Source organism: Phacochoerus africanus, chromosome 12 (assembly GCF_016906955.1).
Source record: "Phacochoerus africanus isolate WHEZ1 chromosome 12, ROS_Pafr_v1, whole genome shotgun sequence".
In the NCBI taxonomy this organism is placed as follows: Eukaryota; Metazoa; Chordata; class Mammalia; order Artiodactyla; family Suidae; genus Phacochoerus; species Phacochoerus africanus.
In genome coordinates this window covers 6,012,495-6,034,955 of record NC_062555.1, presented here as the reverse complement: position 1 = coordinate 6,034,955, position 22,461 = coordinate 6,012,495, and the positions used below count along the sequence as shown (strand labels likewise).

Below are 22,461 nucleotides of genomic sequence, written 5' to 3'. Positions count from 1 at the left end.
TGATTTGCTAGGAAGTGGCAAGATGGGGGTAGAACTGAGGTTCTCTGAGTGCAGACTCTTTGCCCTCAGTCCCCCTCCATGTGGACTCAGGTCATTCGGCTCTTTCCTCCCCCTTTGAGTCGGGCTTATTCTTAGCATGTTCATCGCAGTGCCCCTGCCTTGGTCCTCAATCCCAGTAGGTTTTACTAAACATGTAAAGGTTTGCTGTGCTAGTTTTTTTACTCTGCGGGCTTTTTCTTACATTAGGTCTTCTCAGTTTTGATTGTAGTGACTCTTTTCCTAGATCCCTGAGACCACTTGGCGCTCCCTTGGCAGATGGTGATGCTTTAATTGATGGTGTCTTTATCGTTCTCACATACTCTCCTAGCAGCTCCTGTCTCCAGTTTATCCCTCTCTCTACCCGGCTTGTCCTTACTTTATCCCTCCAACAAATTCCAAGTGTTTATTGAGATTACATTATATTCCAAAGGACACTGCCTAGCTCTGTCTATGAATATGTCAGATATATCCCTGAGTCCTGTTTTTAAAAACAATTTAAGAAAGCTTTAGTGTTTTTTTTCTCAGCGAGAAGAAAGGTGAGCACACTAAAATATGTGTATGAACTTGTATTTGTATGTAAGTTTCTCTGCTCTCTGTTGAGAAGAATCATTCCACTGGGCTCCATACTATTTTACCACAGTGGAATAGCTATACAAAGAGTGCAAAAGTATTAGTTAAAACGTGGCATTTTACTGCTTTTGAAATAGAATATGTTCCAAATATAGGTATGCTTTCCTTTGAAAGTGGTATCTCTAACAGCTGGTGTTGAATTAGAATTTTAAACCGTTGAATTTTTATTTATTTATCTTTTTGTGATTTTACAAAACAAGTTCTAGCAGAGCACATGGCACATAGAAGGCAGTCAATAAAAATTTATTGTATGGATAAGTACTGAAAGTTGAACATACAGCACTTTTTATCCTGAATATATTACCCTTGAACCAGGCTGATACTACCATTATTACGCCAGCAGTTATTTTTGTATGTTATATACGGCACTTTTTATCCTAAAATGTAGTAACCTTGAACTAGGCTGATATTATCATTATTATGCCAACAGTTATTTTTGTATGTTATAAAGTCTGTTGTGTATAGAAATAATGAAAATCTATGAATATTCACATTTGATAACATATGTTCAAAGTTATTTATAACATGGGCAGTTCCAGAATACAGACCTTCACCTGACTCATTGCCTATTATGTTTTCTTTTGCTAATAAAAAAAGCAAAAACAATTTTAAAAAGAGAGAGAGAAAAAAAGATAAGTATTTTAGGTCTTAGTTCCCAGTAACTCCTTTTTTTCCCCTCTGAGATGGTCAAGCACATCCCCCCCGCCCCCAACTGCCCTCCCCCACTGTTACGTGGACTCGTGCTCTGTGTTTGCATTTATTCCATTATAATCAGTTAATTCTGAAATTATTTATTTGCTTCCTTTTTCTTTCTTACAGTTTCTCAAGCCAGACCTCCCCCAAATCAGAAGAAAGGTGAGGTTCTGCATATGACTGTATACTTACTTCAAACCGTAAATGTGGGAGTTCCTGTTGTGGCTTGGCCTGTTAAGAACCTGTCTAGTAACTGTGAGGATGCAGGTTCAATCCCTGGCCTCACTCAGTGGGTTAAGGATCCGGCTTTGCCTCCAGCTCCAGCCTGGGTCGCAGCCACAGCTCGGATCTGGTGTTGCTGTGGCTGTGGTGTAGGCTGGCAGCTGTAGCTCTCTCTCAACCCCTAGCCTGGGAACTTTGATAGGCTGAGGCTGAGGCCCTTAAAAGAAAAAGAAACCGGAAAAAGTTAATGTGAGCAGCTAGACTGCAGCGCCAGGGCTGACGGCATGCTTGCACGGGTATAACCCAGTGTTTGTGTCTGGGATCCGTTCTGACGGGTCAGTGCTGGAGCTGTCTGAGGATGACGTATTCTGAGTGCCGCTGCTGACTTACAATAGCTTTTGGCTCGAAGGAGTTGAAGTTACACATTCACAAACTTTCTAACTGTTAAGTGGGAAAGTAACTAATTTCTTTTAATAACCTGTTTGCTACTGTCAAAATTTTGTCTTTATAGGATCTCGAACACCTATTATCATAATTCCTGCAGCTACCACTTCTTTAATAACGATGCTTAACGCAAAGGACCTTCTGCAGGACCTGAAGTGAGTAATTTGTTAAACCATCCTTTTGGTAGGATCTGGAGATGTTGCTGGGAATTAGTAGTTACTCATTTTTTGTATGCATTTATTGTGTGCGTGTGTGTGTAGGATTTTATTTTAGTTTTCTTTTCCATTATGATTATCACAGGATATTGAATATTAGGACCTTGTTGTTTATCCGCTCTTGAGTCAGTATTTCTCATTTCAAGAAGACACATTGCACTTTCAGGTCTCTATACAGGCTTTTACAGATACTCTCAAATAAAATTTTCCAAACAGTATGTTCTTTTATATCTGAATCCTTTAGGGAAAATTAAAGAAGCTCCAGCTAAAGTCTTAATAAAAAGAGCACTGTTGTATTTTAAATACGAATTTTTTGCTTTGGCTGAAGAGCTTAAAGAGGCTCTAAAACGAATTTCAGATTGTTGTTTTCTCCCTGCTTCCTAGTTCCAGATGAAGAACCAGAAAAGTCATACGACCTTATGATTATTAGATGTATGCCCTATGGGAGAGGAGGGGGGACCATAGTTTTGTCACCTAGACATTAGTGAAAGTCAGTTGAAGACGTGAAAATGAAATCTATGTCCTTTGTTAAAATTCCCAGATGTTCAACTTTTTCAGTAAAATAATGATGGCAGTTCTTAAAAAAAGAAACGAAAATAACCTCACCTCCAAAAAGAAAACCATGCTGCTCTAAATAACCTAGGACTAGTTAAACATGAGTAGCAGTGAGAGTTCCCATTGCGGCTCAGTGGTAATGTATGCCAGCTAGTACCCATGAGGACATGGGTTCCATCACTGGCCTCACTCAGTGGGTTAAGGATCCAGCGTTGCCGTGACCTGTGGTGTGGGTCGCAGATGAAGCTTGGATCCAGCATTGCTGCAACTGTGGTGTAGGCTGGTGGCTACAGCTCTGATTCTATCCCTAGCCTGGGAACTTCCATATGCCTTGGAGCGTGGCCCTAAAAAAAAAAAAAAAAAAAAGAGTGGCAAAATAAGTTGTAATACTTGCTGATTCCAGGTTTTACCAGATGCAGAATTGAATTTTAAGTGTCTGTGACCTCAAAAGCTGTCTAAAAACCTACACAACTGGCACATAGTAGTATATTCATACAGTATTTCTTCTTCAGTACTGTTTTTTGGCCGTGCCCACAGCATGTGGAAGTTCCTGGGCCAGGGATTGAACCTATGTCACAGCAGAGACCCAGGCCACTGCATGCCAGATTAAGCTGCTGCACCACAAGGGAACTCCAATTACTTTTGAGTGAAAATTTGATCTTTGATCCCTGGTCTAGGAACTTCTGAGTGCCACAGGTGCAGCAAAAAAAAAAAAAAAAAAAAAAAAAAAAGGAAAGGACAGTAAGTAGTGCATAGAAATAACTAAATTTTCATCTCTCTCTCCTTAGTCCTACTATAGAGAAGCCAAACAACTGAACAGACTGTATTCTTTGGACAGATCCTTCCTAATTTTTCTTCTAAGTTTAAAACACTCCCTTTATTATTTAACACCTCATTGCAGCTGACATCTCCCCTACAGTTGAGTCAGCTGGAGGCTTTGCTATGTAATTAATGCATAATTGAAACCTCCTCCACACAATTATGGTACTGGCTGTAACCCATAGCTCATGTTGGCATAGATTCTGTTTGGTTTCATGTAAGATTGAGGATTCTTCAGTTTTCTAGCCCGTCAATAAGTAAATGAAACAAAACAAGATAAAACCTGCTTTAACCTTTAACTTTCTGAGAAACGAAATTAAGGTTCTATTATGGAAGTCTTTAAAAAGCACAGTTCGCATGTATAAACACGGTCTTGAGGGGAGTTTCACTGGAGTTGTAAGTTGATTCAAACTAAACTGCTTGAGTGGCACTCCCCATGCTGGCCGTGGTGGTACTTTGCGGGGGGCGGAGTTCCGACGAGGGGCGCTCGCGCAGAGCGAGTGGTTCCCCCGCATCCGTCGCCTGCTCTTCAGCACAGGCCGGTGGGGCCTGGAGGAGAAGCCGCCAGGGCAGCCGGTGCAGCTTACCCTGGGCTGCGAATCGTTCCTGTTCCAACAGCCACAGGCAGCGTGCAGTGTCTCACCCACTTTGGAGAAGCTTAGAGGAGTGAATTTTTTTTTGCCTCCTTATTACATTGACGACACTGCAGCCTCATCTCCTGGCTGCCTTCGTGGATGATGCTCGGTCAGCAGCAGTAGACTGTCCTGGGAAGGACATCTGCTTCCTCATGTTATTTGGAAGGTCATTTAACATTACCTGTGGTACCCGAGTGCAGCTACATTGCACATCCCACTTTGGGATTCCTCAGAATTAAATCTGTGACCTCTGCTTTTCATCGGTTCGGAAAGTCTTGGCTCTCGTTTCTTTAGGTATTATTACCGCTCTGCCCCACCCCCGCCCCCCTCCTCTGGAGTCTTGTGAAATGGAGTAAAAGGCCAAGCCTGCGTTTAGCCGGTTTGCCGGTGCCTCTTCCGTGGATAAGCGTCTGCAGTGCTGTTCTGACCTCTTCGCGTTCCCTTCTTGACTCAGTCTTTGGCTCAAGAATTCTTTATTTCTTGCCAGGTGGCTTAGAGATGCCTGTAAGATGTTCTTTATACTTTAATCCCACTTTGAAAAGCTTTCTGACAGTGTCTTCTTTTTCTTTTCTTTCTTTTTTTTTTTTTCCTCCTGTCTTTTTTGCCGTTTCTAGGGCCGCTCTCACAGCACATGGAGGTTCCCAGGCTAGGGGTCTAATTGGAGCCGTCACCGCCGGCCTACACCAGAGTCACAGCAACACGGGATCCGAGCCACATCTGCAACCTACACCACAGCTCACGGCAACGCCGGATCCTTAAGCCACGGAGCAAGGCCAGGGTTCGAACCCACAACCTCATGGTTCCTAGTCGGATTCGTTAACCACTGTGCCAGGATGGGAACTCCTTTCCGACAGTGTCTTTTAAAGTTAAACATACCCTTTGACCCGGCAGTTCCACTCATAGATATTTATATAAGAGACGTGAAAACAAATGTCCACAAAAAGACTTAAACTGGATTATTTGTAGTAGCTTTATTTGTAATTACCCCGGTTTTGGAACCACTCAGCCGTCCATCCCAGGAGAGCATATAAACGACTTGTGGTCTAGTTACGCAGTGGCGTTTGACTCAGCAGTGTAAAAGCGTGAACACCAGTATGTCCCTCAGCATGGCTGAGTGTCGGAAACCTTAAACTGAGTGAAGGAGGCCAGGCGGAGAAGGGCGCAATCCCGTATGCGTCCCCGTACTTGAACTCCTGGAGCAGGCAGAGCCCAGCTGTGACGATGGAAGGCAGACGTGGGTGGCTGTCTGGTGGGGGAGCAGGACGGGGATGTCCTGGGAGGTGCACAAGGAGCCTTTGCTGCTTCGGGGCGCGTGTTCTGTATCTTGATGGGAGGGGCGTTTAAAACGTGGAAATGGCGTTTTGTGAGACTCTTGGGTACAGTCGCCCAGGTGACCACAGCAGCTTCATTTCCAGTGACTCGTCATTTATGGTAAAGTTGCCCTCTTGCTAGCATTTGTGAAATCAGGGATTATTGTGGCCATTTGTGTAACCGGTTGAGAATGCGAAGTACTGGATGAAGGAAGGTAAATTGCGACTTCTGGTCTAAGTGAATTTAACTGCTTGGCATGCAGAGGAAGGCCCATACTCCTCAGGCATAGATACCTGTACATGCAGGGCAGGTTATTTTAAAAGTAATGTTTTTGGTTTAAAATTATCATTATTTAAAAAGTAATTTCAAAGTAACAGTTTCTTTTTCTCATTCACTGATTCCTGTGGAATCATTTGACCTTTTCTCATATTTCTTCTTTTAAAGATTTGTCCCATCAGATGAAAAGAAGAAACAAGGCTGCCAACGAGAAAATGAAACCCTGATACAGAGAAGAAAAGACCAGATGCAACCAGGGGGCACTGCAATTAGTGTCACAGTTCCCTACAGAGTAGTAGACCAGCCCCTTAAACTAATGCCTCAAGACTGGTAAGTCTCTCTTTTTTTTCATGGTCATTAATTTGCGTGGAATGACCAAGTCTCACATTTTGTTGCGCTCTGAATAGACCCTGTCCTTGCCGCTTCCATTACAGTCCGCATTGGCCATCAATAATGTTAACATGCTGGTAATACCCCGGTAAGTGTATTTTGGATGTCTAAACTTTATTTTACTTAAAAAAGAAACACCAAATTAGTGAAAATTCTTTCCAGTTTTAGAACAAAACTTTTAGAACAAGAAGGAAACTTTCAGATGTTGTTTTAGAAGGCCTATAGTTGAGACTTTTGACTGGGAGAATTCAGATTTTCTGGAAAGAAATAAGTGAACGCATTGTTCCTTTTATTGTAAAGGAATAATTTACTGCAAATAAGGACAGGATCACCCCGGTTCAACTCTCTTATTGCATTGAAATGTCTGTTAATGAAATACTAAGCTGTTTATAATATCCAATGCCTGTAAATTCAGATACATGCTAAGCTAGAGTAAAAACAGAGTTGTGTGTATCTCTCTTCTATAGAGAGCGTAACACATAGACACAGTAGCTGAAATTCACCTTTGAAGTACTCCTTAATCTTCAGATGGTAGGAAGCCAAGCCATTGAGAATATTAGTATGTGAAAAATTTACTGAAGAATTAAGGGTTATTATGTTAGAATTCTCCCCTGGTACCTAACAGAGATACTTTGAGTTATATGTGAAAATGTAAGATGAGAATTTCAGATATCAAGTTTAAAACTTGTAGGGAGTAGGAAGTTACCTCATGTATATGTTTGCAGTTATTCGCAGAAAATGATAACAACCTGGCGTGTGCAAGTGCCGTCCCTGTGCCCCGTTGTCGTGCTCTGTGTGTTAGCTTGGTTCCTACGTTGGTGTCCTCACCTAGGGATAATGCTTTTTTCCTTGCCTTTCTTCCAATTGTCCTTTCAAGAATTCACTGGGACTAGTGTTTTTATTATCCAGCTCCCCCGGTAATCCTTGGAGACCTGGTAGATCTAGGTCACTGCTATCTAGCGCATTCCCTCTAGTTGGGCAGGCTCCTTGGGTGTTCAGCTGCTGTGTGATGCAAGTTATGTCACAAAATGAAGAGGCCATTTCATTGTGTGCTCCATTACAGAGGTGGTTTTGGCAACATGGGGCGTTTATCCCATTACAGGAGGGAATGTTTTCTTTAACTTGAGCTTTAGAGATTTTGAGCAGGTGTAGAATTTCAAGAATTTCACCGTCACTTCGATCATTGACGTAGGTATATAACTTTAATAGAGCATAACCTTGGATTCTTCACCTGCTGTCCCACAGCGAGACCTCAGAAGATGCATTTGAATTTTAAATGATCCTCTTTAAAAAAAAAAAAAAAAAGAATTCATTCACCCTCTCCTCTGTGCTTAGAGTATACATTCTGCCTACTCTTCCCACAGTGGGAATTTTTCTAAGGGCATAGCCTTGAGCGCTTAAGGTTTTGTTGCATCCATCTGGACTACGTATGTGACTGAACCCAAATAATCCTTTATGTGTGTTTTTAAGATTCTGTTGGGCAAGTGTAGAGATATATTTATCTTGGGGCTTCCCAAGAAAAACCTCATAATTTTGTTCTCTTGCTTATTAAAACTGCCACCTACCAAAAAAACCCCAAAAAAACAAAAAAACAATTTTTTCAGTTATCAGACGAACTGGTGTTCTCTCTTGTAGTGGAAAAATGGGCCTGTACTCTAATCAGCAGACGAGGCAGAGATAACAGGCTAACAGGATCACATGCAGGCCTGTGCGCGTGATTATGCTTAACTCACCTGGTGTAGAAGAGCCGGTGCGTGGGCGGTGTGGTGATCATCGGAGTCCTGGGACGGCCGTGCGGTCCCTCGGTCGCCGCCTCCGGAGTCTTGCCAGGAGACTGTACCACACGGATGAGAAAGAAGCTCTGTAGGACCACAGTCACCAAGACCCTCTGAGACCCTCAGTCTCCTGTCCTCCCCTCCCTCTTTCTGTTGCAGGGACCGGGTTGTGGCAGTTTTCGTGCAGGGTCCTGCGTGGCAGTTCAAAGGCTGGCCGTGGCTCTTGCCTGATGGATCACCAGTGGACATATTTGCTAAAAGTAAGGTTCTCTTTATTTTTACTGCTCATCTAATATAGAAGTGCTCTTGCTTTATTGAAGACAAAGAACTGTTGGTGGCTTTGCATGTGTGATATGTCTACCAAAGCATTCCTATTAATAAATACCATACATTAAAAAAATGAAGGCGTTCCCATTGTGGCTCAGTGGTAATAAACCCAGCTAGTATCCATGAGGACACGGGTTAGATTCCATGGCCCTGCTCGGTGGGTTAAGGACCCAGTGTGGCTGTAAGCTGAGGGTCTAAGTCCCACATACGGCTTGGATCTGGCACTGCCATGACTGTGGCTGGGAGCTGCAGCTCCAAATCAGCCCCTAGCCTGGGAACGTCCATATGCTGTGGGTACAGCTCTAAAAAGGCAAAAATATTATTTATATATTATTAATTATTATATATAATTTAAATTATAAATTATTATAAATATAAGTGATATATTATTAATAATATATAATATTATATATAGTATATATGTTTTAACTTTTATGCACCTGTGAAATATTTTAAAGCCTTTTTTTGAATGCTAATTTTTTGGTGCACTTAATATCTAATAGTGAATTATTATCTATCCCCAACATTAATAATTACTTTTTTTTTTTTTGGTCTTTTTGCTATTTCTTTGGGCCGCTCCCGCGGCATATGGAGGTTCCCAGGCTAGGGGTCGAATCAGAGCTGTAGCCGCCAGCCTACGCCAGAGCCATGGCAACGAGGGATCCGAGCCGCTTCTGTGACCTACACCACAGCTCATGGCAACGCCAGATCCTTAACCCACTGAGCAATGGCAGGGACCAAACCCACAACCTCATGGTTCCTAGTCGGATTCGTTAACCACCACGCTGAGACGGGAACTCCAGTAATTACTTTTTAGGTTGCTTGGAAATCATTCCTTTGTTGTACGTCTGTGGGTTTTTATTAAAATGATAGCCAGTCTTTAAATGGGGAGATGTGTGCTGAGCAGTAGTGTCGCCATGACAGAAAGGGCGGCCGACTTTGGCGGGCTCTTCCCATCATCTGGGACGGTCGTGGCTCAGCTGGCTCTGCCTGTTCAGTCAGGTCTCAGCCAGCCTTCTCTCCTTTGGGGAACCTTTCTCTGACCATCCTTGAAGTGGCCATTACTTCCTCCCAATTACTCCGATGGTCACACTGAACTGTTGCTGACATTAGCTTACTTTATAGTATGTGTATGGTAAGTCTTCCCCGGCTCCAGGGCTGGTTCCAGCCCGATCAGCCTGGCCTGCCCTCATCTCGTCAGTGCAGCAGAGAGCAGAGCCTGGCTCTCGGTAGGCACCTGGCACGTGCAGAGACTTCACGTATCTTACCCCTGTTGTTGAGCACTTTTTTGCCATGATTCATGTACTAAAAGTAGATGAATTTAAGCCCGTCTTCTTGTTAATAGGGATCCTGTCCATTATTATTAATGCACCTGTTCAAGTTGGTAATACTAGTAAAAATACTTTCTAAAGCGCATACTCATGAAGCAAGTATATTAGAAATAACAACTTCGGTTATTATGAATGTAGATTGTGCTGCTGGGAAATCCAGCTTTTTTTTTTTTTTAAAGCCATGTCAGTTTTTGTTAGTGGTACCACCATTCTTCCAGGCTAGGAACTGCCCAAGCTTGACAGCTTTTAATTGTTTGTTCTACTTTGATTCTGTTTTCAAAATGAATTCTTACATTACTAATATAATAGCTTTTTATGTTATTTCTGAAATATGAGTAATGCACACATTTGGTAAATAGAAGTCGAAGAGAGAGAGAATGGGAATTCTAATGAAAGTAAGATGTCAGTGAACACTAATTGTGTTTTACTTGCCGTATTGAGTGGCACTGTCGTAAGGAATGACGATGATGTCTTCAAGATAGAAATGATCTCTGCATTTCATTAAGAATGTAAGAGTGTATTTTTTGTTTGTTTTGTCTTTTGTCTTTTTAGGGCCACACCCAGGGCATATGGAGATTCCCAGGCTAGGGGTCTAATCGGAGCTACAGTTGCTGGCCTGCACCACAGCCATGGCAATGCCAGATCCAAGCCGTGTCTGCTACCTACACCGTAGCTCACGTCAACACCAGATCCTTAACCCTCTGAGTGAGGCCGGGGATTGAACCCACAGCCTCGTGGTTCCTAGTTGGATTTGTTTCCGTTGCTCTGCGGTGGGAACTCTGAGTGTTTTAATTGTTGGTTTTTTTTTTTTTTGTCTTTTTGTCTTTTTGCTATTTCTGGGGCTGCCCCTAGGGCATATGGAGGTTCCCAGGCTAGGGGTCCAATCGGAGCTGTAGCCACCGGCCTACGCCAGAGCCACAGCAACACGGGATCCGAGCCGCGTCTGCAACCTACACCACAGCTCCCGGCAACGCCGGATCGTTAACCCACTGAGCAGGGGCAGGGACCGAACCCGCAACCTCATGGTTCCTAGTCAGATTCGTTAACCACTGTGCCACGCCGGGAACTCCTAATTGTTGTTTTGTTCAGGTTGTTTGTCTGCCGAAATTTAGATAAGAACATAGAGAGTTTTTAAAAAGTCATCAAGGTTGATTTTCTTCAGTGAGTTATCCTCTTTCTCTTCACCCTTCCTTCTTTACCTAGCAACATTTAAAATGAAATATTAAAAACAAAGCCCTTCCTCTTTGCCTCTCCTTTTCTCCCAGCTCCCTCTCCTTTGCTTTTGCAGCCAAGCCTTTGAAAGGATCGTCCTACTGGCTCGCCCTCTGCTTGGCGAGTCCTGCGCTCCCTCTGAACTGTTCCCACCCGACTCGGCAGTGACCCAAATATTGGATACTTCTGATCTCCTTTTCAGAATCTTATTCTCTCGATACTTTTCCTCCTTTGTTAAATGTTCTCTTCCGAGGACGTGTGACATTTTCTCAGGCTCTCTAGCTGCTTTTCCTCTGGCTTTCAGCGACATGTATACGTTCTGTTTCTCTTCTTCTTTAATTACAGATATGCTCTCAAGGAGATCTGATAGCTTTCAGTTACCACCTGTATCCTCTGATTCGAAGAGTTAGGTCCCTAGCTTGCTGTCTCGCTGATGACCAGATAATGCCCCACGAGGCCCCAGGGGTACCTCAGCCTTAGTCTGTTGCCGAAGGAGTCTGTTGTCTTCTGCTCTCTATCCTCCTGAAGCTGCTGCTTTTCCTCATTTAGTTTTTTCCTTTTTTTCTTTTTTTAGTAGTTTGCCTAAGCCAGGAATTTAGAAATGTGTGATGTCTTAGCTTTTAGCTGGTCTCCTTGCTTCTGCTCTTTCCCTCTCTCATCCCACCTTGACCGTGTAACCCACATGGAGTATGTTAGTATCTCTATAGCTTAGGGGGAGGACCTGGGGGGTACTTGGTAAAAAAAATTTTATTTTTTCATATTGCATAAAATACAATTCAAAGGTTCAGAGAAGATTTTAAATATTGCATTGTACAAAATTGCCTAATAAAATCTTTTCAAAATTATGAGAAATTTGAGCTTGTAACTAGATGTAGCTTTTAAAAAATATTAATTTTTTGTGCTTGAAGTAGCTACATGCATTTGTTGATCAGGATTTTTTAATAATGATTTCTTCATATATTTCAGTTATCATTGACAGAATGTTTTCATTCCGTAATCTGTACTATGTTGCCCCTTTGTCATTTGACACAACCACCCTGTATGTATAAATATTATTCAAGAGCGCCTTTTCTATTTCTTTTCCTTCTTTGTTCCTGCAAAAAAAAAAAAAAAAGGCATTGACAACATTCAAGCAGTTTGCAGAAAGTGAACAGTTCTGAACTGTGGGCTTCACTTTCGTGCTCATCGCCCCCAGATAACTAGTTTCTTAGGAAAGAGCTTGACTTCTTCTGTTTTTGCTAAGGTTTAAAAACTTTTTTTTTTTTTTCTGAGTAAGAAAGATGTTTTATGATAATGCGTATCTTGGTATAAGTTTGCTTCATGCTAATATTTTGTATGGTGAGAGAAACCGTACGTATCCTCATTTGTGACTTCAACCTTCTGGACTCTGGTGTTCCAGTTTTAATTTAAAAAGTTATGTTTTCTGTTGAAAAAATAAGTGGTCTACAAACTAAATCTGTTGGAATTAGTTAAGGGTGACTGTAGTAGGCCTTTATGGCTTTAGATAAATAATTTCAGAAGTTATAGCTCATGTGTTTTTAAGAATGATTTAAAGCAAATCATACTGAGAAGATTAGAAGAGAGAAATATGTATTAAGCAGAACTGAAGAGTATTGAAGTACTGACTTCGTTTAATTTAAAAATTTAAAGAGGGAGTTCCCTTCATGGCTCAGCAGCTAATGAATCCAACTAGGATCCATGAGGACGCAGGTTCGATCCCTGGCCTCGCTCAGTGGGTTGAGGTTCTGGCATTGCCGTGAGCTGTGGTGTAGATCACAGACGTGGCTTGGATCCCACATTTCTGTGGCTGTGGTGTAGGCCAGCAGCTGTAGCTCTGATTCGACCTCTAGCCTGGGAACCTCCAAGTACCACAAGTGTGGCCCTAAAAAGGCAAAACAAACAAACAAACAAAAGTTTAAAGAAACTTAAAAAATATTTTTTACGTGTATAAATAATAAGTGTGTTGAAAATGGATTTTCTGAATCTGTAACATATAGCCCCTTTAATAAATTGGTTTAAATTCATTAATTTGAATTAAGTTAAAAATGAATAATTAATTGTCCAATGAGGAGACCTTTATAAAAGCAAATGATTCTGTAATGGTGTTTGTGTGTGTGGGGGGTTGGGGGCACAAGTGTTTTATTTTGGATTTGCATCAAGAATTAGACCGTGAATAGTTGTTAGCATCAAAAGCCAGTAGCCTGCAAGAAGTGTGGAGCAGGCAGTTGATAGGGTGGCTGCCACAAAAGGTAACAGTCAGCTGTTCCCTCTTGCGAAACCCCTGATACTACATGATAGTGGTGAGAGTAGCAGTCGTGTCTTACACGTTAGGGAAAAAGCTTAAAACTGGGAGAAAAGTTAACTTTCATCGTCCCCCGCGCACAGGTTAAGACTAATTCTCCCACTGATGACGCCCTGATTACAAATGCAGTAAACCCTGCGAGGATGGTCCAGGTAGATGAGCAAGGAGAAGGATTCAGAGTCAGCATTTTAAGGTCACCTGTTAACCTCTTCGGCACGCACCTGTTAGGAGGTTTTGTCCTAGGGTCTTCTTTTTTTTTTTTTTGACTTTTTGCCTTTTCTAGGGCCGCTCCCGCGGCATATGGAGGTTCCCAGGCTAGGGGTCAAATCGGAGCTGTAGCCACCGGCCTACACCAGGGCCACAGCAACGCGGAATCCGAGCCCCGTCTGCCACCTACACCACAGCTCACGGCAATGCCAGATCGTTAACCCACTGAGCAAGGGCAGGGATCGAACCTGCAACCTCATGGTTTCTAGTCGGATTCGTTAGCCACTGTGCCACGATGGGAACTCCTGTCCTAGAGTCTTCTATCTGCCCAATACCAGAGATAGCTTTTGAAAATGAAAATCAGAGAATTTCGCCTTCCTGCTCCAAACTGTCTAGTGGTTTCTTATCCCATTTGGAATAACATTCCGATTTTTCTTGTTTGTTTGTTTTGACCGCAGCTAAAAAGGCTCTATGTATAAGACGTTGCCTACAAAAGTTGTTCTTGTTTGTGGGCGTTCCAAGCTTGCTGCTGCCTTAGGGCCTCTGTGCCGTCTGTTCCCTCTGCCTGAAGCCCTTTTCTTCCAGATCTTTGCTAGACTCTTTTTGTATTGTGTGAATAGCTGCTCCCAGGGAGCCTTCTCCAGAGGCCTTCCAGTTTTTGTCTTTTTCTTTTTTCACCGTTTCTTTCCAAGTCCCATTAGTTTTCACTCCTTAATTGTCTCTTGCATCTTTTGTGTCATATCTGTATCTGTCTTTTACCCAACTGAGCAAATCTGTCCTCTTTCCTCTAGGTTACTGTGTGGTACCACTAGTCTCTGCTAAACACTCAGCCTGCAGTGATTCTCCATGGCTCTTGGATAAAAATCCAAACTCAGGCCATACAAGGCCAGCATTGCTCTGAACTTCTCCGTCTGTAACCTCTGACTCATTCCTTCTGTCACTTTGCATGATGCGTGAAATTTCTTTAGTTCCTAGGCTAAACCATTTTCTCTTTGAGCATGCTCTTCTTGTGAACTGGGTCACTTTTGTTCGGTGTTTTGCCTGGTTTTACTCCACCCCACCTTTCCAAGCCGTTTCTGATTTCCGGGGTTTGGGTAAGGTACTCTCTTGTGTTCGTATGAGACTCTAGTACCTTCACTGTTCTGTTCAGGAGTATTCTTTTCTTATTACCCCTCACTGGGTCATGTGCGTTTTATCTTACCTTATTCTTCATCTCAGTCCCGAGAGGCTGGCATGTATAAGCCTCAGTAAATTTTTGTTGAATTGCCTGTTTTAGGGGATACCAGTGCTTAGCCTTATTTCAAAGATTTTGGTTCTGATACAGCTTTGACTGGTGGAAGAAAGGTTGACATTAAAAAAAAAATTTTTTTTGGTTAATGTCTGTTTTTTTAATAAAATATTTTTATAATCTTGATTACAGTTACAATAAAATAGCATTTCTCCCCCACGTAGTTAAAGCCTTCCATCTCAAGTATGACGAAGTTCGCCTGGATCCAAACGTTCAGAAGTGGGACGTGACAGTGTTGGAACTCAGCTACCACAAACGCCACCTGGACAGACCCGTTTTCTTACGATTCTGGGAGACACTGGATAGGTAATTCTGATCCTAAAATGCAGTTACTTCGTGCCTTATTGTGTAGTTCTCCTGACTCCTCAGGTTTTAAGTTCCTTGCAGCCGTGGACCATGTCCTCAGCTCCTCTTTTTGAACATTGCCCGTTGTTGATGCTGATCTGAAGTAGGGAACGGATGAGTATCTTTGTTACGGTGACTTGAGAAGCAAACGGAGAAAGGGCTTCTAGCTCCGTAGAAAGAACACGAAATCTGAATCAGAAGACCTCCGTTTTAGTCCTGATTTTGGAATCTGGCTCTAATGGACTGTGTGACTTTTCTGAACCTTGTTTCCTGTCTATCCAAGGAACTTGGATTAAGTGTCCCTTTATTGCCAGTACCGAAAGGTCTCTGTCTCTGGACTGGAGTTACGGGTAGCTGGTAGCTCATGAAAGGAATTCAGTTTTTTAAATTTATCTTAATTACTAGTATAAATTGAGTTCTCACAGCCTTTTACAAGAATACCAGTTGTATAATTGAAAATTAACAACAACGTATGATCACAAGACTGCTGAATCTATTGCTCTTATTTGAGGTGCTCTTTAAAATCTGTAACTTTCTTGTTCTCACTGCATATTATGGGTTTCCTCAAGATCAGAGATTGAGGTAACCCAGTGGTTATAACTGATAATATTTTAAAGAGAAACATTCATTATTCTAGCCGGAAGCTCTTACATTGTAGAATTTAATCAGAAGATTTTTTTCCAGCTTACTTCAGAAACCCTTCTATTACCAAAGATTACAATATCTGTTTTTTAGGAAGCAAAAGCATCCTGTACCACTGTTGATTTTAAGTTTTTAAAAAAAGTTAACTTATTTTTTACACGTAATATTCTAAGAATTCTTGAATCCCTATACTCATAATCTCTTATAATATTTTCCAGGTACATGGTAAAGCACAAATCCCATTTGAGATTCTGAATTACTTGATTTCCTCCCTTTCTGGAAATCTGGATTAAGAAGCATGGATAAACTTTGATCTAAAGACTGAGACTCAAGCTTTATGAATTTATCAAGAACTTACAAATGAAGAAGGTTACAGATCGATCTTTTATAAAACCTTATTTGATGATTTATGCTTCAAAGGGGTGATGCCTGTCATCCATATAAGCAAACTTTTTGGCTTATAACTATTTTTTTAATATTAGCCTTTTAGTCTGTAATGGAAATTGTATATTTTGATAGAAGTTTTTTCTCCATTGGTTATATTAGCATTACTTAAAATTTGTTTCTTTAGAAAATAAATGCAGGTTACAAAATGTGTGTATATTTAGAGGTTATAAGGCTCTCTAAGCCATCTTGCTTCTGATTTTTCATTGCTCTATACTTCCTTTTATTGAAAATACTATGTTATGAATGGTATTAAATTTTAGTCTCTGAAACTTCCAAAACCAAGCAAAGGGATGTGACTATTTTGAATGAATCAAAATGTCAACCTGTATGTGTACTATATCTATACTTTCTCTTTATTTAAGAAGGAATAATGAAAAATCAAGAACAATTCTTCAGCTTTGGTTGAACTGTTGGGCTTTTCCAGACTTCTTTACTTATAATGAATACATCTAATGAATGTACATCCTGCTCACTGACTTTGGTAATTTTAAAACTTAGAATGATATATTTCTACCTGTGATATCTTTCCACTTGAAAATCTCACAACACAGATTGAAAACCTCATAGGCTATAGTACTTTTTATTTTGGGAGCCAGAGTATGATTTGGGGGAACGAAATGTATTAGTCCTACTGCAGTGCAAATTTTAACTATCTTTTCTCATGAGTCCATCTTTGATTCTTTCTTTATATGGTATAGGATTTGGAGTCTTCTGTTTCTAGGCACGTTCTTACCGTCCGTTATCCTTAAATATTGATAAACTCTTCCAAACACCAAAGAACACATTTGCTTAAATAAGTGTCTGAACAGAAGCAAGATAAAAAACACTGGTATTTTTATGTGCGTATTCAATATCATATAAAATATAAAACCTATATTTTAACTTAGTAAAATATTTTACTACTTCTGTGCTTTAGACAGAGTGTTGCATCCAGGATACAATGAATGAGCATTTTTCTTGAGTCTCGATTCCCCCTTTTTATTCCTTAAGGGCAGCTTGGAACCTTTACTCCCCTGAAGAGTTTTTGCCACTAGAATTGTCGCTGGTCATTAATCTTAGGTCATTTCCCCGCCAGTAATCTCTCTTAGGTTAACATATTTTTTTGTAAACATTTAGCCTCTCCTTGTGTTAAGCTGACATTACCTAGCCTCATTTTGAAATTTAATGCTATCATAAAAATGAGAAGCACTTATTATTTATTTTTAAAGTAACCACAGAAGTCCATGCCAATAATGAATAGAAAAAGTATTTATGCATTTGGAATTCACTAGGTTCTTAGGGAAGAAAAGCAGTCACCGTTTTATTAGATTTTAGGATATTTATAAGGTTTGAACAGATTCTGCCTCCTCTTTCTTCCCTTCTCTGCATCTTCTCTTCTTGAAAATAAAAGAAAAATCAAATTTGTTCACATTAGAATTTCTCAGCATATAAATCTGTTTTCAGAATAAATTATGTATTGTATAAACTTTCTCCATGATGAAATAGTCAAGGACTAGAATCTGTAATATTTTAATGTAAGATTACTTGTTAAGACTACTACGAGTGGATGTGAACTACCTTTCTATAAAGATTTTTAGTATTTATACTTATGTATGAAATTTACTTTTACAGAGTGTGGTTAAAATTGGGAACATCTACTTTAAACAGGGTTTATTTTTCTATCTTGAATTTGCCTTACATGTATTCAGAGGCTCTGGAAATAACATGAGGAAAAGTACAAATATGCTATTTCATGTATTTTAAAATCAGACCCTTGGTTATGTACCTTCTTTCTTTGTCTACCCCCCCCCCACCCCTTTTTGAAAGTTTATTCCCTTATTTAGGTCGGTGTGATTCATTTTATAGTCATTAATTCTAAGGAAAAAAAGCTCTCAGCCAATCACTCTTGGTTCTCTGTCACTCCAGGTCCTGTAGGAGCACCTGTGACAGTGCCTTGCACATAGTAGGTGTTCAATAAATATGTATGTGCAGGAAGGAGTGATGGCTTTTCAGTGTAACTGATTTATTACAAAAAAAGTACTTTGACTCTCCTTGGTCTTGGAGCTTAAAAATGCAGAGTAAGAGAGAATGCAGAGTCCTATGGCAGTATTTTCGTGGAAGTGAAGTACACATTGATAAACTAAACTTAGCCATAGGTAACTGGAGACACCCTTGTGTTGTCCCGCCAGTTAAAAGAAAGCTCCCCTCCTTTATTCATCCGACACCTTTCTGAGTCAGGTGACAGCAGGAAGCTGGTGGGTTTCAGTCCGCAGCTCTCAACCCTGACTCTACCTTAGAATCACTTGGGGACCTTTAAAAAATTCCGTTGCCTGAATCCTGTTTCTCATTTGCTTTGGGATGAGACCAGGTAATTTTATGTTTGAAAAGGATTGAGAATCACTGGTTTAACTTCCTTATGAAAACAGTACCAGTATTAAATGTTGTCTCCTCATTTTTTTTTTTTTTTTTTGCGGTCACCTTTTGCACTAGGCTGTCTATCCCTGTTCTTGGTGGTATTGGCCTATCGTTCCACATGACAAATTCAAGTCTTATTTATTTAATACAGGAATATTTTGCTGTTTAATATTTAAACAATGTTTAATATATTTCATTATAAACTGGTGTTGTAGTTTATGACTTGTTTCCCACGTGTCCATATCCTTTCCTAACTTTTTTTTTTTAACAGCAGCATGACAACAGTCGATATACAGAAATAACCGATTCATAACGAGGACCGCTTCATCATTAATTCTAAAGTAGAAGGAAGTAAAGCATTTCTCATCTGCTGTGCAGAAGTAGACAAATAGACTTTGCTTATGGAAGGGAAGAGGCGTACTTTTTAATTGGTCTGCACAGGAAAGTAAAAGTCAATTATTCATTTAAATCAAATTCCTTACCTAATAAACATTGAAGGAAATATTTTTCCTAAATAAAAAATTTTGTGACTCCTGATGCCGTGAAGGTGATGACACTGTTCTTTGGAGGTGGGGAGGCGAGGGTATTTAGTTGCCGTGTTTCTTCCTGTGTAACAGTTGCCTTCTGTCAGTGTTAACAGCGGAGACAGTGATGATGAGACGTACGGTGGTGCCACTTTGCCAGATCACCGTTACGTAGGTCTCAGATGTCAGACTGATGAGTTGGTAAAATTCTTGGAGTCCAACCACCGTATATTCTATAATATGACAAAGAGAACAATGACAGAAGCTGGTCAGAAGGAAAGGAAACATGAAAAATAGGGTTAATTTCATTAGCCTTAATATGACTTCACTTAGTTTTTATTATGCCCTTGGGTTTGACATTCAGCCCGATACTCTAAACGTGATGTGTTAACTTGAGAAATAAATAAGGGAGAATGACTGAGTTTGCCTTAGGGCTTGAGTTGGAAATTTTGAAACGCCGTGTCCTGTGTGTTCTCGCCGATTCATTACCACCTTTGGATATATATTGACCCCAGCATGGTTTCTATATTAATGTGTTGGAATAATAACTAAGGAAAAATTAAAACTGTATAATAGATGTATAAAGAATTTTTTATATTTAGTAAATGCGTAATGGGGTAATAACACCTTCAGGTTATTGATCTGTTTGGGCTTTTATGTATTACTTTAGATAGTGTTTATAAGACTCTCCTGTGAGTTATAACTAAGTGTGTGCCATTTAAATGAGTCAAGCCAATGAAATAAAACTAGTTTTATTGCCAAAATTGAAAAAGTGGGGTGATACTATGTCAAATGCAAGTAAATGATCTTATCTCTCTGAGAATTTTGTTTGCCACTGAGTTCCATTTCCATCCACTTGGAATTTACTAAAAGCCTCTTAACCTCCAAGTTTGATTATAGCGCTCAAAATGCAATGCAGTTCGTGTACATGGTGTAGGCACTCTAAGTAATGGTTTAACCACCAATTTTACTATCTCTCAAGAAAGTGGTTCTTAAATGGAGTTGAAAGTTGGACTGTGTAATGTGATAGAGTATTCTACTCATCCTGATTTAATCTCAGTGGATTTTTCAGTTTCAGGTTTAATTGTGAGGAAAACATTTTGAGGTACCTTAAAGAGTCCTGAGGACTGCCCAGCCATGATTGTCCCAGCCAGAAAAATCCCATTCAGCAGAGAGGACGGAAGCTGGATTGTAGGGTAGGACGTGGATGATGAAAGCCTTTGCGTGAGATCATTCATGAGACTTTTCTGGCATAGTATTCTTCTGATTTGGAAGTAAACACAATTTAAGTTTTGACTTTGAAAACTACCAAAAGTACATTTCTAGTCACCTTTTTCTGATAATGAAATAATACAGAGCGTCGTAACTCTTCATAAAGGCAGCAGGTACGTGCTGCCGCCGAGCTGAATTGTGCCTTGGCTGTGGTCACAGCCTCTGTCCTTGCAGTGGCGCTACGAGGGTATCCTGGTAAATTGCGTTATCTGCACAGTTTGAGCGTCTTGATTGTCACATAGTCTCAAAACAAACTGTCCTCCCTCGTAATCAGCTCCTTTGCAGCAGCAGCATATTGGTGGTGCCAGTAGTCACGGGACTCTTCTGCAACGGAATTTCTTTAGTGAAGAGCTTAATGGGCCATGTTCGAACTTAATTTCCCTCCGGTTCATAAGTGCCCGCTAAATACGTCTTTTATTCTGCTTTCTGTTCCTTTGATCGTCTGTTCTTGGGTGAGTTTCCGCATCACTAAAGTAGCCATGGCATGAGTTGTAAATGTTGAATTTTTTTAGGGCTCGAAGGTGCTAGTATATAAATAACGGCACATTGCCAAATAAGCTCTTTTTCTCTCATTTTCCAGAACACTTTTATATTTAATCCTGTAATGATCAACATTTATGGGGGGTTAAAAGGCTTTTCCTCTCCATTTTCTTAATGACCATGGAAACCATTAAAAGGAGCTCTAGAGAAGTCTGTGTAGATAGAGTCTGTGTCATGATTATCTGTAGATCCTTTGGCATGGAATTATTTATAATGCACCCTTATCTAGAGAACATTGATTTATGTCACATAACTGATGCAAACAGGGCTGAAGCCATATGAAACAGAAGACATCCGAGGACTTCTGTGTATCATATTTGGATGTTTTATTGGGCTGTACTTCATTTGCCAAAAAAAAAAAAAAAAAAAAAAGGAAACACATTGGGTTATACAGCATTCACTGTGATAAAATACAGTAATATACTCAGAACTGCCACCATGGAGTTTATAGAGTGTTGAAGGTGTAAATTTGGTAATGGCATCTATTTTAAAATGTGTGAGATAATGTGAACGTGTTTTCCGTTCGGATGGAATAGTCTGAAGGTTTATCAAGTCAGTGTGTGTAAAGCTTGGGGGCCATCACGTGAGCTTGTTCCTGGCTCGTTCAGTTATTTTAGCACCGTTGGGCCTCACGGATGTTTATGGTGTTGACTCTAAAGTGCTCTTAAAGAATTTGTATCCCTCAGTTATGTATTTTCATTCCATAATGCACCCCTGAGCAGAAAAAGTAAATGTGAGAGTTCATGATGACGAAATAAAATAAAGAGCATTCATGTAGTTTTAAGCCAGTGGACACAGGAGTTTGAGAAAGAAGGTATGTGAGAAGTCTGTCTCAGTGGGAGAATAGGGTAGCATTCGAGAGGTGATGTAGCCTTTCGGAGGTTTGGTCGTACATTTAAGTGAATCGTACATTTTTCCCCCCTCCAGCAGTGCTTTGCTGCAGGTGCAGAGAAAGACCCTAGTTAGATTTTTGACTTTTGATGGCAGTAGAAGCAGGCCAAAGAGTTGGAGATACTCACAAGGTGATGACCTTAGCCCTTCAAGGAGTGAGGGAGGGATGGTGCTGGATTTCGGGAACGCGACGCTGAGTCTGAACGGAAAGGCCCCGGGACCTGAGGCTGAAGGATGAGCGGGTCAGAGGGAGGGGGGTGTGAGCACTCGCTGTCGGGCTCGTGGCATCTGATGCTGGGAAGTCCGGACCTGGGACGTGGCTGAGGGGGGAGCAGGAGGTGGGGGGGATCTGAGGCCGTGGTCGTCGCCGTGCGTGTTGAAGTAACCGAGAATGAGCGTGGGGGACGGACGACAGCCGCAGGCCGGGGGCCGGGGTGATGGCAACAAGGAGCTTTGAGGGGTCTGTGCGCAGAGCAAATCCGTGATGCTCTAGTGAGAGACCCGTGAATGTACATTCAGGTATTTTAAGACGATAAAAACGGTACAAGTCATTTCCCTGTCTCCCTTAAACACACTTTTTGTCCCATTAGCGCAGATTACCATGAGGCCTTGGACGTCACGAAGCGTAAATGCTGACGGCGGCCTCCCCGCCTTTGCCGTGTGTTGTCTTCCCGTTTGCTTCCCTGGGGGGCTCGTTCTTGGACTTTTCGCTCTTCTGGAGCCCACGATGCCGAG

General features: G+C 41.0%; 1 protein-coding gene across 1 annotated transcript in view; it reads left to right on the top strand.

Annotated features, from left to right (window-relative positions):
- Positions 1-19,036, top strand: part of CDC73 (cell division cycle 73) — a 92,447-nt gene extending 73,411 nt beyond the window's left edge. The window contains exons 12-17 of the mRNA XM_047755565.1: positions 1,489-1,524; positions 2,096-2,183; positions 6,008-6,169; positions 8,164-8,264; positions 14,836-14,977; positions 15,877-19,036. Coding sequence (XP_047611521.1) covers positions 1,489-1,524; positions 2,096-2,183; positions 6,008-6,169; positions 8,164-8,264; positions 14,836-14,977; positions 15,877-15,913 — 566 coding nt within the window. The 3' untranslated portion in view covers positions 15,914-19,036. The remainder of the gene's footprint in view (positions 1-1,488; positions 1,525-2,095; positions 2,184-6,007; positions 6,170-8,163; positions 8,265-14,835; positions 14,978-15,876) is intronic.
- Positions 19,037-22,461: the final 3,425 nt, after the last annotated feature.